The sequence below is a fragment of the Scardinius erythrophthalmus genome (assembly GCF_964197995.2).
Source record: "Scardinius erythrophthalmus genome assembly, chromosome: 1".
In the NCBI taxonomy this organism is placed as follows: domain Eukaryota; kingdom Metazoa; phylum Chordata; class Actinopteri; order Cypriniformes; family Leuciscidae; genus Scardinius; species Scardinius erythrophthalmus.
In genome coordinates this window covers 26959343-26973007 of record NC_138221.1, presented here as the reverse complement: position 1 = coordinate 26973007, position 13665 = coordinate 26959343, and the positions used below count along the sequence as shown (strand labels likewise).

General features: G+C 38.1%; 1 protein-coding gene across 1 annotated transcript; it reads right to left on the bottom strand.

Annotated features, from left to right (window-relative positions):
- Positions 1–461: 461 nt before the first annotated feature.
- On the bottom strand, positions 462–6349 carry LOC308700784 (uncharacterized protein). Its single transcript, XM_081382562.1, has 4 exons — positions 6107–6349; positions 5638–5913; positions 1025–3148; positions 462–962 (listed from the first exon to the last, which is right to left on the bottom strand). Exons 2-3 carry the CDS (start codon positions 5909–5911, stop codon positions 2319–2321), a joined length of 1104 nt encoding a protein of 367 aa, XP_081238688.1. The 5' UTR covers positions 5912–5913; positions 6107–6349; the 3' UTR covers positions 462–962; positions 1025–2318.
- Between the last annotated feature and the right edge of the window lie 7316 nt (positions 6350–13665).

Genomic DNA, 13665 nt, shown 5'->3' with positions numbered 1-13665 from the left:
ATAATTTTTGAATATTAATTAGCTGTACACACTTTTATTGGTCATTAAACATGAAATCCAAACTTACATTAAGGTGACACAATTGTGTAATATATTTATATGGAATATTTTTCATGTAAAAAAGGGATAGTTCACCCAAAGATTTTTTTTCTTTGGGTAAACTATCCCTTAAGTAGGATATACATCAAGTTAATCAGCTGTGCCATGTCCCACTCTTAAATGTTTAACCCATAATTAGGGATAACAATGTAAATTTAATGCAGCATCTGTTTGCTCATCATTTCTCATTATGGCTTTGATTATAAAAGGCATCCACAAAGTTTACAATTGTAGCAAGATGGAGAATATGTTACTAAAACTATCAGACTCCCAGGGAGCAATCACATTAACAGTAAGCAAAGAAATTGCTGAGAGAATAAAGAATGGTAAGTAAAAAAATAAATAAAAAATTGGTTGCTTGATGATGTAAAAATAATGAATTTTATTTTTATTGATTGAAATTCGTTTTTTATAGACAAAAAATATGCAGCATATATAATGCAACAAGTGAGATCTGCAGAACAGAAACAAGGTAAGGCATTTTTCTTTTAACCATAATAACATTATAACGTTTAGAATGATCATAGGGATTTTTTATTATTGTGTTCTCTTTAGCAGATACTACCCACTGTCCAGCATCTCTGTCTCAGTGTCCCCCTCCTGTTACTACTCTGTCTCAACTTCCCCCTCCACGTCCAGCATCTCTGTCTCAGTGTCCCCCTCTTGTTACTACTCTGTCTCAACTTCCACCTCCACGTCCAGCATCTCTGTCTCAGTGTCCCCCTCTTGTTACTACTCTGTCTCAACTTCCCCCTCCACGTCCAGCATCTCTGTCTCAGTGTCCCCCTCTTGTTACTACTCTGTCTCAACTTCCCCCTCCACGTCCAGCATCTCTGTCTCAGTGTCCCCCTCTTGTTACTACTCTGTCTCAACTTCCACCTCCACGTCCAGCATCTCGGTCTCAGTGTTCCCCTCCTGTTACTACTCTGTCTCAACTTCCCCCTCCACGTCCAGCATCTCTTTCTCAGTGTCCCCCTCCAGTGATTGATCATCCAGTATCCCTTGTCGAGTGCCCTGTTGAAACAAGGAAAATAAATCTCACACAAACACACAATCTTCAATCCCCTTCCATGCAGTCAGAATGTGAAGAAACCCAACAAGGTATGCACTGTTTCTAATATGTATAAAGTTAACTAATATCCAATATGTATAAAGTTGATCTTTCACAATTTTAAACGGCTGTTTTCATAGAATTCACACACAGGACCACGCTGCTGCTGCTTGACCTCACACAAATGTATCTGCATTTGTACTACAGAAATAAAATAGCATTTTACAAAAAGCTGGAGCAAGCCTTCAAAGAAAAAGGTTACAACATCAGCAATGAAAAATTGCGCAAAAAACTTGGCAACATGATCACTACTTACAAAAGGGCTAAAGACCGGTGTCGGTCAACAGGAGAGGGAAAAGTTACATGGGAGTATTACAAGGTTGGTGTGCTTTTTGTATTGAAATTACTGCAAATCACTGGGTTTCATAAAAAAATAATTTCTAAAGCATCTCTATTTACATTGTTTTACATGTTTTCTCAAAGGAAATGGAAGACTTATTTGGGAAATCTGGAGTTGGGAGTGCACCATCAGGCACAATCTGCTCGACTCCTCTGTTCAACACTACCTCATCCCAGACCAAGTCCTCAATTGCACAGGCCACAGGCTCCCAAGAACAGCCTCTCCCAGAAGAACAACCAGGTCCCTCCACTGCTATGCCCTCCAAAGAAATGCACAGAAGGAGACAAACAGCATCAACATTCTGTGAAGTTTATGAAGCGCATTCAGAGAGGAGAACAGCTGCTCTAGAGTCACTAGTGCGGCCTGACTTGGAACGCAGAAGAAGGCTTAAAGAGAGGCGGAGAAGGATGTTTGAAAAAAAATCTCTTACCTGCCTTGGAGAAATCATTGAACAACTAAAAAAAATCAGTAAATCCCAGGAAATGATAATCGATCTATTAAAAAATAAAGTTTAACCATATAATCCATTCCCATGTGTATCATCATTTTATTGCTTATCACATCATTATTATAGAGAACACAAACACTCCTCCCTAGAGAGGGGACAGTGGTTGACTAGCAGAATATATGTCAATCATTTGATAGTAAGTGCTTAAAATAATCCTGTACAATCCCATCCACCACCTCACAAAACAGTCAAATCAAAAACCTTCTTAAGATAAGTTTAATGGAGGGAATTGTTGAAGGTAGAACAAGTAAATGTGATGTTCACAGGCGGCCACAGATTGCATCTCTATAATGTGAAGCATTATTGTGAATGTGGGCTTCTGGTGGGTATGGCTCATCCTCCATAACATCTGCCTGCTGATCCTCGTCAATTTGGTCATTGGATTTCAGGCAGATGTTATGAAGAATGCAACAGGCTGTGACTGCAGAAGAAATGTTCTTTACTTTTTTCATGTGAAGACATCTGAGTCTCCTGAATTTTGATTTTAAAATTCCAAATGCATGCTCAATAACTACACGAGCAGAATTCAGTTTCCTATTGAAGCATCTCTGCCTGACAGTCAAGTGGCCATTGTCTCTGTATGGCTTCATAAGCTGAAGCGAGAGAGGGTATGCAGAATCTCCAATTATATGCATGCCCTCAGGAACCAGGGAATGTGGATCTTCCTCAAGAAGTCGGCCTACCTCTGACAACCGAAATGCCCTTGAATCATGCCAACTACCAGGGTGACCCACACTGACATGACAGAACCGCCGCTGACTGTCACAGAATCCTGTAAGAATTACAGAATAGAACTGTTTCCTATTGATATAGGCCACAGGATTCTCACAGTGCGGTTTTACTATTGGAATGTGGCATCCATCAACTGCACAGACAGTGTTAGGAAACCCAGCTGTTTCAAATTCTAACTGTGATATGTGCAGGGCTTGTCCTCTGGGCCAGGAGATGTAATGTGACAAATGTGTTATTACAAGAGAACAGAAATCATGCAGGTGTGTTGAAACTGTAGATTTGGTTATGTTAAATCTGTCTGCCACTCCTCTATAGGACTCTTGGTTGGAAAGAGTCCATAGAGAGGCAAGTATCAGGGCTGCCAACTTTTGAGTTTAGCTTGGAGTGAGATTTTTTTGGGGGGGGGGGGGGGGGGGGGGGGGTTGCTATTTAGTTACCAAAAAAAATTTGGTAACTAAATAGAATTTCATGAAGTTTAGTGACAACATGTTACAATGTTTACATTGTACAATGACTGGTAGTAGGCTATACAGTTTTTATTATTGCTTGACAAACATTTCAAGATTTCAATTCCATTCTTGTGATTTGATTCCGATTTTGAATCAATATTGACTCATTTGGATACATGTTTATTTTAAATTTTATTTAAAAAAATAATCTCACCTAATGCTGTAAACATAGAAGGCCTAATCTGCTGGTATTATTAAAGGTTAAAAATAACAAATTAAATATAATGCAGTTTTTGTTATAATAACAATTATTTAATGGCATAAGTAAAAATATAATAAATATGTAATATAGTGCTCAGCAAAATCTCCTCTCTAGCTATTTTTTCTATTCAATTAACATGGTCATTAAATGGCTTTCCTGAGGTAAATGTAACGTTATGTGACATAATTGTTCTCCTGCTGTTATATATTGACCTCTTTCAGTGGTTGAAAAATCCACGAGTGGTCGATATTATGTATACTTTCGGTAAGTTGTACTGTATCTTTAAATAAAAAAGTAACAGATGATCGGTTCACGTGCATTTGAACTGATCGTGGCGCTCAGCGATCTGTCACGTCACATTTACAAGCGCCAAACGTATTTTTGTCTGAATTTCGTAATAAAATTGACGGAATCTAAGAGCTGAGAATTAGTTTAATATTAAAAGTACCCCTTTGCTCCGCAATTTTTCTGTGCGTGAGAAAATGGATGTGTGGCGTGAGAGCGTGTGAAAAGTGTCAATTGCGTGAGTCTCACGCTCAATGCGTGAGAGTTGGCAGCCCTGAAGTATACTGTTTGTATACTTCAAAAACTTCAAAACCTAACGAAACTTACCAATTCACTAAATTAACAGAATGCATAGCTGATATAAAAAACTGGATGACTCGTAATTTCCTACTTCTAAATTCTGAAAAAACAGAGATTCTAATTATTGGACAAAAAACTTCCTCACGTAATAACCTAGAATACTGTCTAACACTTGATGGCTGCTCTGTTAAGTCTTCGTCGTCGGTTAGGAACCTGGGTGTGCTCTTTGATACCAATCTTTCATTTGAAAGTCACGTGTCTAGTATCTGTAAAACCGCATTTTTCCATCTTAAAAATATATCTAAATTACGTCATATGCTCTCATTGACAAATGCGGAACAATTAGTCCATGCGTTCATGACCTCAAGGCTAGATTATTGTAATGCTCTACTGGGTGGTTGCCCTGCACGCTTAATAAACAAACTGCAGCTGGTCCAAAACGCAGCAGCTCGAGTTCTTACCAGAACCAGGAAGTATGACCATATTAGCCCGGTTCTGTCAAAACTGCACTGGCTCCTTATTAAACATCGCATCAATTTTAAAATATTGCTGATTACTTACAAAGCACTAAATGGTTTAGCTCCGCGGTACTTGAGCGAGCTCTTAACGCATTATACTCCTTCACGTCTATTGCGATCTCAAAATTCCGGCCAGTTGATAATACCTAGAATATCTAAATCGACTGCTGGCGGTAGATCCTTTTCCTATTTAGCACCAAAACTTTGGAACAGCCTTCCTACCATTGTCCGGGAAGCAGACACACTCTGTCAGTTCAAATCTAGATTAAAGACACATCTCTTTGACATAGCGTTCACATAATACATTATAGACTTCTATAATTCAATATTAGGCTGCATAGATTAGGTCAGCTGGAACCGGGAACACTTCCCATAAATCCTGATGTACTTGTTACATCATGAGAAGAATGGCATCTACGCTAATTTTAGTGTCTTTGTTTATCCCAAGGTTTTCCCGCAGCCTGCCGGATCCAGGCCGTTTCCAGATCTGATGAAGGACCTTCGCCTGGACCCGATGTCAATGCAGTGCTGAAGGGCCAACTAGTCTCTCCCTATGGAGGATCCCTTTCCCACTCTACAGATAACGCGTCGTCGGGAAAACTCAATTTGCGTATCTACCCCGAATTGATAAAATAAAATTCTGAATCAAAACTATAAGGAAACACCAGTAATTTGTTTAGGCTTGGTTTGTAGGGAATTCCAAACCTGCACACATATATTCAAACGCACATAATTATAGAACCCGTTCTTAATGCGCATCTGAACGCCATCAGCGTTTCTCACAGGTTCGCGTTTAAAGTCTGTGTAGAGAATGGTGTCGTCTTGGCGGCCCTAATTTAAAAACAAATGATCGTTGCGACGGAAGCGAATCAATCAAAACTAACTTTAGCTGGAAAATAACTTTATTAAAGAACCGCTATAAAGCCAAAACAATCTTACGTTAAATTATACATTTATCTCTGTAAAGCTGCTTTGAGACAATCTACATTGTTAAAAGCGCTATATAAATGAAGATGACTTGACTTGACTTGACTTGTCAGCGGCACCTTAGTCTGCTGTTTATTCATGTAAAAAGGAACAAGTGTATTAATTAAATCCTGCATTAGGAAGAGAAAAAAAATAGTTATCATATAATAAAACCATGGACACATGAATTTGCATGGGGGGGGGGGGCATATGCCTAACATGATGTTTTGTTTGCCTACATACCTCCACATGACCTCTAGAAAGTCTGAAATGACTTTGAAACTCAGAAGGACTGTACAAATGGACCACATTCTCAACAAAGTGAGGAATTTTAGGGACATTCCTAGGAGAGAGAAAACATTTATTTTACGTTTTAATGAAATCCTTTAAACCTTTATTTTATTTAGTGCTGAATTATCTGCAGTCTGGACTGTTTATTTTCATTAGATCTATTCAACTTGCAACATACCAAGACCAGATAGATTTATATCCCTACTATTTACTGAAAAAGCCATTTTAAGTAATGAGCACTTCACCTTAAGTGATTCTCCTCATCATAACCATCTTCGTGCAAAAGCAGTGGTATTTCAATTGCATCCACTTCGTCTGCGATAAAGAACGCGAACGCGATCTCTTCCATTGCTGACGTTTGCAGTCCACAACACAGCGAGATTCAGGAAGTGTCCGGCTTGCCTGCACTTTTTTAACTCCTCCCCTTACTGCAGCCGCCTACTCTCGCTTACAATTCAGGCGAGGCAAGGCGCATCTCAAACAAGCCTTTTCCCATACCTCTCATAACGAGAATTGAGAAAAATGCCTATTTCGTGTGCTGCTTGGGGATTTACAAATCGCCACACAATTGAAAACAGGTCTCAGGGAATTACCTTTCTCAAGCAAAACTGAAAATTTGTTTTTTGGTTGTATTTCATTTACTATTTTTATTTTCAGAGGAGAAAGGCCGCGAAATTTAAAAATACTAATGTTATTGTGTCACGAAATGTAGTTTTAAGAGTTTTTCAGTCGACAATGTAGTTGGTTAAAGCTCAAATCTGTGGTTTATTTATAAAGATAGCGCCTATTTTAAAATGTTATCTGACGGTTTCGGAGTTGTGGGATCCAGCGATCACCGGGCGCTCAGCGCTCATGTACCCCGCCAAGAACAGCCTTACCTCGGCTATAGTGCTTCTGACGTTCGCCGCTTGATCTGATGTCTTTAGTCTAGGGGTTAAACATGAGCGATCTTTAGTCTCATTAATCTATAATTTGTTTCTTGGCAAATTGTTTTGGCTGAGGGCAAAGTGAAGTTTCATAACTTTATATATTTAGGCTATTTAACTTTAACGTTGTAGCCTGCTGTGTGTTTGACTGAATAATCGTTTACTGTATTTATTGGCTTGTATAGCTTCTTATACCTTTTAAAGACTGAAATTTAACAAAAAGAGACAGGGTTGCGTCATTTTATTTTATATAGCCTATGTAAGAATATGTTTAAATATATAAATTTACATTATTTATTATTGTTATTATAATAATATACCACTTGCGATTATCAATATATTATAGTTATGCTGTTAAATTATTGTACTATTCATAGTAACTATTTAACTTATTATTTTTTATTGTCTATATATTCTGTAATTGATATTTCATATTCTTTTGCTATTATTATAGTATTATACATAAACTATATGCTATTATCAATATATTATTATTATTTTATAGTAGGCCTACTTATGATATTATATAATTATACTTTTCATTACTATTTTATTTGCTGTATACTGTTTGTTTATTTTATTGACTAAACTATTTACTATTAGCCTACTTCTCACTTTTTATCTTATATTTACTATTTGCATTGCACTGTAGTACCATATCATATGTATTACCATAAAGGATCCATCAGTTATCTTTGTTATTGCTTAAATCGGGTCAATGACAGAATATGCTTTTTCCACAATAAGAAAACTTTATTTAATTTAATGTGAAAATTAAATAATAATATCTCAGTATGGGGGTGTTCACAATTCTTATCCAAGAATAAAAAGCCAAATACATGACAAGCTGAGCTTTGGCCATTCCTTATTAAATTTTTTTTTATAGGCTATATAAATCTAACTATCGAGATTTTAAATAACTATAGAGATTGAACTTTTTTATACACCACATACAAACCACTGAAATCGGTTGATAAATGTAATTTTTTGGGGGTTTTATCCAGAAAACCGCAGCTCACCTGTTCATTTGCATTTGATTACAGCGCAGTCTTGCCCTCCGCAAAATGGCGGACGCGTTGACGTATCGCAGCAACGGTTCAAAGCGGCCAATAGGGCGTCTATGTATTTATTATGTCTATGTGCGCATAACAATAGGCTTGTTTGAAATGCGCCTCGCCTCGCCTGAAATGTAGTCGAGAGTAGGCGGCTGCAGTGAGGGGAGGAGTGAAAAAAGCGCAGGCAAGCCGGACAGTTCTCTCTTCTCGCAGTGGATCTGACAGCTGTGAGATCAAAGATGGATATCGCGGGATTCGCGGGATTCACGCTCGTGCACAGTGTTGCTAATAAACTGGATGGAATTTAAGTTCTGTTGCTTTTATATGAAAATAAATATAATGAACAAGCCACCCAAAGTAGCCTATATACTTATTTAATTCCATTCCAAATACATGTTTATCAGTCTTTTTTTCTTTAATACAGACATGTGTTTTTTTGTTTTTGTTTTTTTTGTTTGTTTTTTTATAAAAAATACATTGCATAATCCATAGAGATCGCACTGTTAGATAGTTTGGGAATATTCACACATACATAAAACATGATATCAGAGTTTTAAAATCAAACATTTTAAAAGAGAACAATACATCACGGTTTTAAACCAATGAGCATGAAGCTGTGTCGTCAGCAAGTCGTTTCCCATCATGCTTTTGATCAGCGTAGTCGGTGGAGAGCAACTGCGCTCGACTGCAGAATCCGACAGGTGTGCCTTGCGCTCGCGAGAGATTTTTGACATACGTCAGCATGACATCAGAGCAAGGCGGACCGCACTCGGACACATTTCTAACCGGCATGCATCTCGCGCTGATCACCGGTGATCGATTCTGCGCAGATTTTGCTCATCTCAAACCAGTGGCGTAGGCAGAAATTGTATTTTGGGCGGGCCAGTGAAAAAGTGAGTGGGCCAATAGTTTTTCCTAGAAAAAAAATTACTTAAATAATAATTAATAAGTAAATAATAATAATATAATAATAAGCACGGTTTGAAATGAATAACAACACACTCCCCAATTTCTGTTAAATCAACCATATACAATGCAGCCTGGTGGAAATTAAGCTTTTGTGCCAAAAAAATTGCAACTAATTTAAACTAAACAATGTACAGTAGGCTAGCCTATAAGGCATTCAGCTATACAGTACACAACACACCAGTAACTTAAGGCGAGACAGGTGAATAGGGTAACATTTTAAAATAATAGATATTAGCATAAAACTTCCTCAGTTATTCTGGAGAATGACAAACAACTAATTTTGAGAAAACAGCATTTAAAGATTTGTAATGTAAAAAATCATACTTTTTTAGCAGAAACAACTATTTACAGACACAATATCTTATCAAATCATCAGCAACAACAATACAAACCACCTAAAACACATCAAAACTTATAACACAGCATTTATGGCCAACAACTGAACAGAACCCCAGTCAAAAACAGTCAAAAACACACATCAAAATGTCAGAGCACGTCACGTGATGCATCTGAACGAATCACATTGTCAGAAATTGACATCAGCCAATGAGATTTCGCTTTTAGAGTTAAATGCCCCATTGTACTTTCACGATTGGTTGCTAATTAAAGGAAATTACCATATTTGGATCCGACAGCATTGTGTACAGGAGAAAGTAGAGAGCTTTTCAACGGTGTTTGTGTTATGACAGGTGCAGACAGCGATCGCGGAGCAGCATATTGATTAACAACGCCAACTTTTGTTGAATTTAGGAGAAATATACAGACGCAAATAGACAAAATGTAGTAAAATAAAGACCTAAATGTGTATTTTGGATTTTTTTTTTTTCACCACAAATCTGAAATAAGGCATTGAAGAAGACAAATAGCCCAAAATCTTAAAATTGACCAGTGAAAAAAAACCCTGATGTTTTTGCCGTGTCTCGCCTTAAATCACTTCACGGGCAAAAATTAAGGAAATTAGTTAAACAACTGGCCTACCTTTGTTGTTTTCATTCTACAAAACAAGATGCAAGTGCCTGGGTTTAGTATTAAAAACAGAAATGATCTCATCATAGTCCAAAGAGTCACAGAGTTATTTTTCAAAGAACTAAAGGCCGCCAGAGCCCGCCGCCTAGAGAGTCTTCCTGTCGGACTCGGAAACCATAGCAACCAATTACGTTCCAGAGGGAGGCTTTCACGCATTTTATTCGGAAACAGAATTAAACACACACACCAGTCAACAATAAATCAGGTTTATATTAATATATTTTCTTAAATACATTTGAATAATAAAAATAAACTAAAAATGTATTTTGATCAAACTTGCCTGGGCGGGCCAGTGAGTTATGTGGGTGGGCCAGTGCCGCCCTGGCCCATTACTGGCTACGCGCCTGTCTCAAACAAGCCTAATATCGTGCGATATATCGCCCATCCCTAATATGTATGTATGTGTTTGTGTAAAGGCAGGATCACTTACTGGTGGAACCCAAACGGAAGTTCAGTCCTGGCTGTATAATCAAAAAATAAAAACGAGAATCAATGCATGCCATCTAGAACATTTAATTCCACAGGAACTTGATCCAGTTTCCCCCATTTTTACTAATAACTACTTTGTGTTAATTCAGAGGACAGTAAGGCAAACTATTAAGCATGAACATGAACAGGATCAATTAAGGTTTTCAAAGTATTTTGGAACTCTTCTTGGTGGAAATTGACAGCACGTTTAAAAAGAGACGATGCATCATGCTGCAGTAGCATTACGGGGTGCAAGCAGTGTTCGAATTGTGTCAAAGCTCTTGGGGGCTCTAATAAATTATGTTTCTATTATTTTAGTTTTAATGAAAAACCAGGGGACCCCCCAGGTAATTTTTTTGGGCCTTATGGGGGGGTCCTTTGATGCTTACACAGTAAATTCCCCAGTGTTAAATTAACATTGCTCAGAGCACATATGGTCCCACTCTACATGGAGTTAAAGTAACACTGAAGCAGTGTTAAAGTTAATGAGATAATTAAGTGATTAATTGAGTGATGATTGAGCATTATTGACGACACCTGATGACAACATGCAGAATCACTGAAGGAGAAAATCACAAATTGTAAGCTATCGTTATGGTGATGGGTGTTTGCTTTAGTTGGGCTAAGCCCCCAGCCCCCAGCCCCCCAGCCCCCTCTCAATTCGAACACTGGGTGCAAGCTGCATGTGCATCAACCAATGGGAGGCAACATCTACACAGTGCCCTGAATGCCACTCCGAAGAGTACAACATCACTGAGGCTGCGGGTCTCTCCAGTGCCCTGGACGCAACAAAAAAAAATGTTTAATTTTCAATTCAGTGTTTCAATGAGTTTCAACTTTTGGGCAGAATCCATTTCAGTCACCAGAGGACCAGGATGCTGTGGAGAGCCAGTTTTCTATGCAGTGTTCTGATATTTCATCTCTTTTTGAACGTGCAGTCAATTTACACCAAGAAGAGTTCCAAAATGCTTTGAAAATCTTTTTATATCTATTCGACATTTGCTTGCCATGTTTTTCTTACAAAAAACCTCATCATTCTGCAGGACAATTGTCTATTACAGGATACAACACTATTATTTGATTAAACAATAAAACAAAGACAAAGTCACTTATATTAAACACTTTTTTATTTATGTTTTTGTTAACATAAGTTATCTTGCGCCTTTAATTGCCTCCGCTATCGTTCTGTCAATCACCTGTCTCATTCTCGCGGGTCGCGGATATGATTACAGTTTCAGTAAAAATGTATTTCACCATCATCGGTACCCACCCTCAGCCGATTGGCATTACAGTATTTTCAATCACCATCCCGTGGCAAAACGGAGCGTCTAAAAGAAAAGTTCTGACTGCTGACTGGACATTGGTCAGTGAGCCTCTCCCGCTCGGCGCTGTCAAGCGCAGCTTCACCACACACAGCTAAATAAAACAGGCTGGTGGCAAACTAATAATTAATATTTCTGATGTAATGATTTCTGTGAAACGTGTAAAGTTGCACAGAAGAAAGCCCAATAGGACCTGCCCTGTACAGTTGAGCGACAACTGATGATGTCACATGCTCAGATTTGCTTGACCAATCGGCGGAAGGGGGCGTGTCAGGCCGCCCACATGTGGAAAACGAATTTTGAAGTCATTTATTCGTTTTTTGCATGGGAACTAAAAATCGAAAAATCAAGCCGAAATCTCGTTTTTCCGTTTTTTTGAAAAAACGAATAAAGGGGCCGTTTTCTCGTTTCTGCTTATTTCATTTCAAATTGGAAAACAAACTATCAAAACGTACACGGACCGTTTTTTATAAACTTAATTGAATTAAGGCAATCGGTTTCCTCAAATGAAATGAGTTAGCTTAACTTGTTGGGTTTTACAGTGCAGCAGAGAAATGTACACTTAACTTATAAGAAAACAACTTGACTACTACCATCCACAGAGTAAATGTAATCCCTTGCTTGCTGTCTGGTTAAGATTTCGTTCGTGTGAACATCCATACGCAGCACCATGAATTCGAAGTACAGGCGGAGATAGTAGCGTTACCTAGCTACTTAATTCCTATGACAAGACCCTGTTCAAAAATGGCTGTGGTTTTGACGCATGTTCAGAAACCCAAGGCAACATCTAGTGTTTATATCTATGATCCGAATGAAGCCCAAACCACATTTGTAATGAAACAGATAACGGGAAGTTGTTGTCCGCCTGGAATGGTCACATCCGCGTGCAGCAAGAAGCAAACAGGCCAACATTAACAAAAGACACGCTAGTAGCGGTAACAGCAGCGTACAGCGTGCAGCAAAAGACGCGCTGGGAGCAGTCACAGCAGCGTGCAACATAAAACAAACAGGCGAGGGTTCACAGAAGACGCACAAGGAGCCTAAATACAAGCACAGGTTAATGACGTCACACCTTAAAATGCGGACCAATGGACTTTCAGCTCATTATGCCACAGACAGGAAATAAAGTATTTTGAAATCGAAGCATTTTATTGGCCTCAGTCTTTTGGAACCCAGTGTGTAGTTTTAAATGCAAAAAAAAAAATACGACAAATTATTGCATAAATTTATTCAGACCACAAGAAACATGTTTAACACAAAATTATTCAAAGACAATAAAGAAAATGAAATATGCATGTCCAGACAGAGCCTCAGAGTTTAAATCCACATGAACAAATTGTTTAAAATAAGCACAGACACTTACAAGAAACATCATGTGTATTTCCTTTACTCATTGTACCCACACAACCTCTCTCACATGTTTTGTCTGAATTATAATCCTTTTTAAACTAGTGTGGAGCAGTAAAATGTCCCTCACTAATCAGTTGTCATAACATGTCACTATGTGAGGACATCTGGCCATATAACCACAAGTTTTTTTGTTTTTTTTCAGTCATGTTGGGACTTTCCATTTACTATAATTGATAGATAGTCTAACTAAGAAATTTGAAACCTATATTTGAGGTTGTGACTCATTTGTGGGTTGCAGAGTGGGAAAGCTGAGAATGCTGTTTTTGCTGTTTAACTCTCCTCTGCTGAGATCTTGAGAGATCTGTTAGTGTTTGATGTTCTGCTGGGATTAAACGGTTTTTGTTATGAGTTTTGTGGGTCACCATTGTGTTAAAGAGTAGCCTAGAGACTGTGCTTCAGTCCAGAAGACTAAGAAACACTGATAATATGCTTCAAGTTGCTTTAATTTAAGGGCAGCAGCTGTGTTTCAGTGAATGAATAACAGCTGCACATTTATTGTTATAATACTGTTAAGCTTAAGTCATGCAAAGAGTAGGGATGAGCAAATGAAGTCTGTTGAAGTGCTGAGGCTTTCATCTGAATCTGCGGGAATAGAGTCAAAGCTTCGAGAGTGTCGAGAACAGTGCCA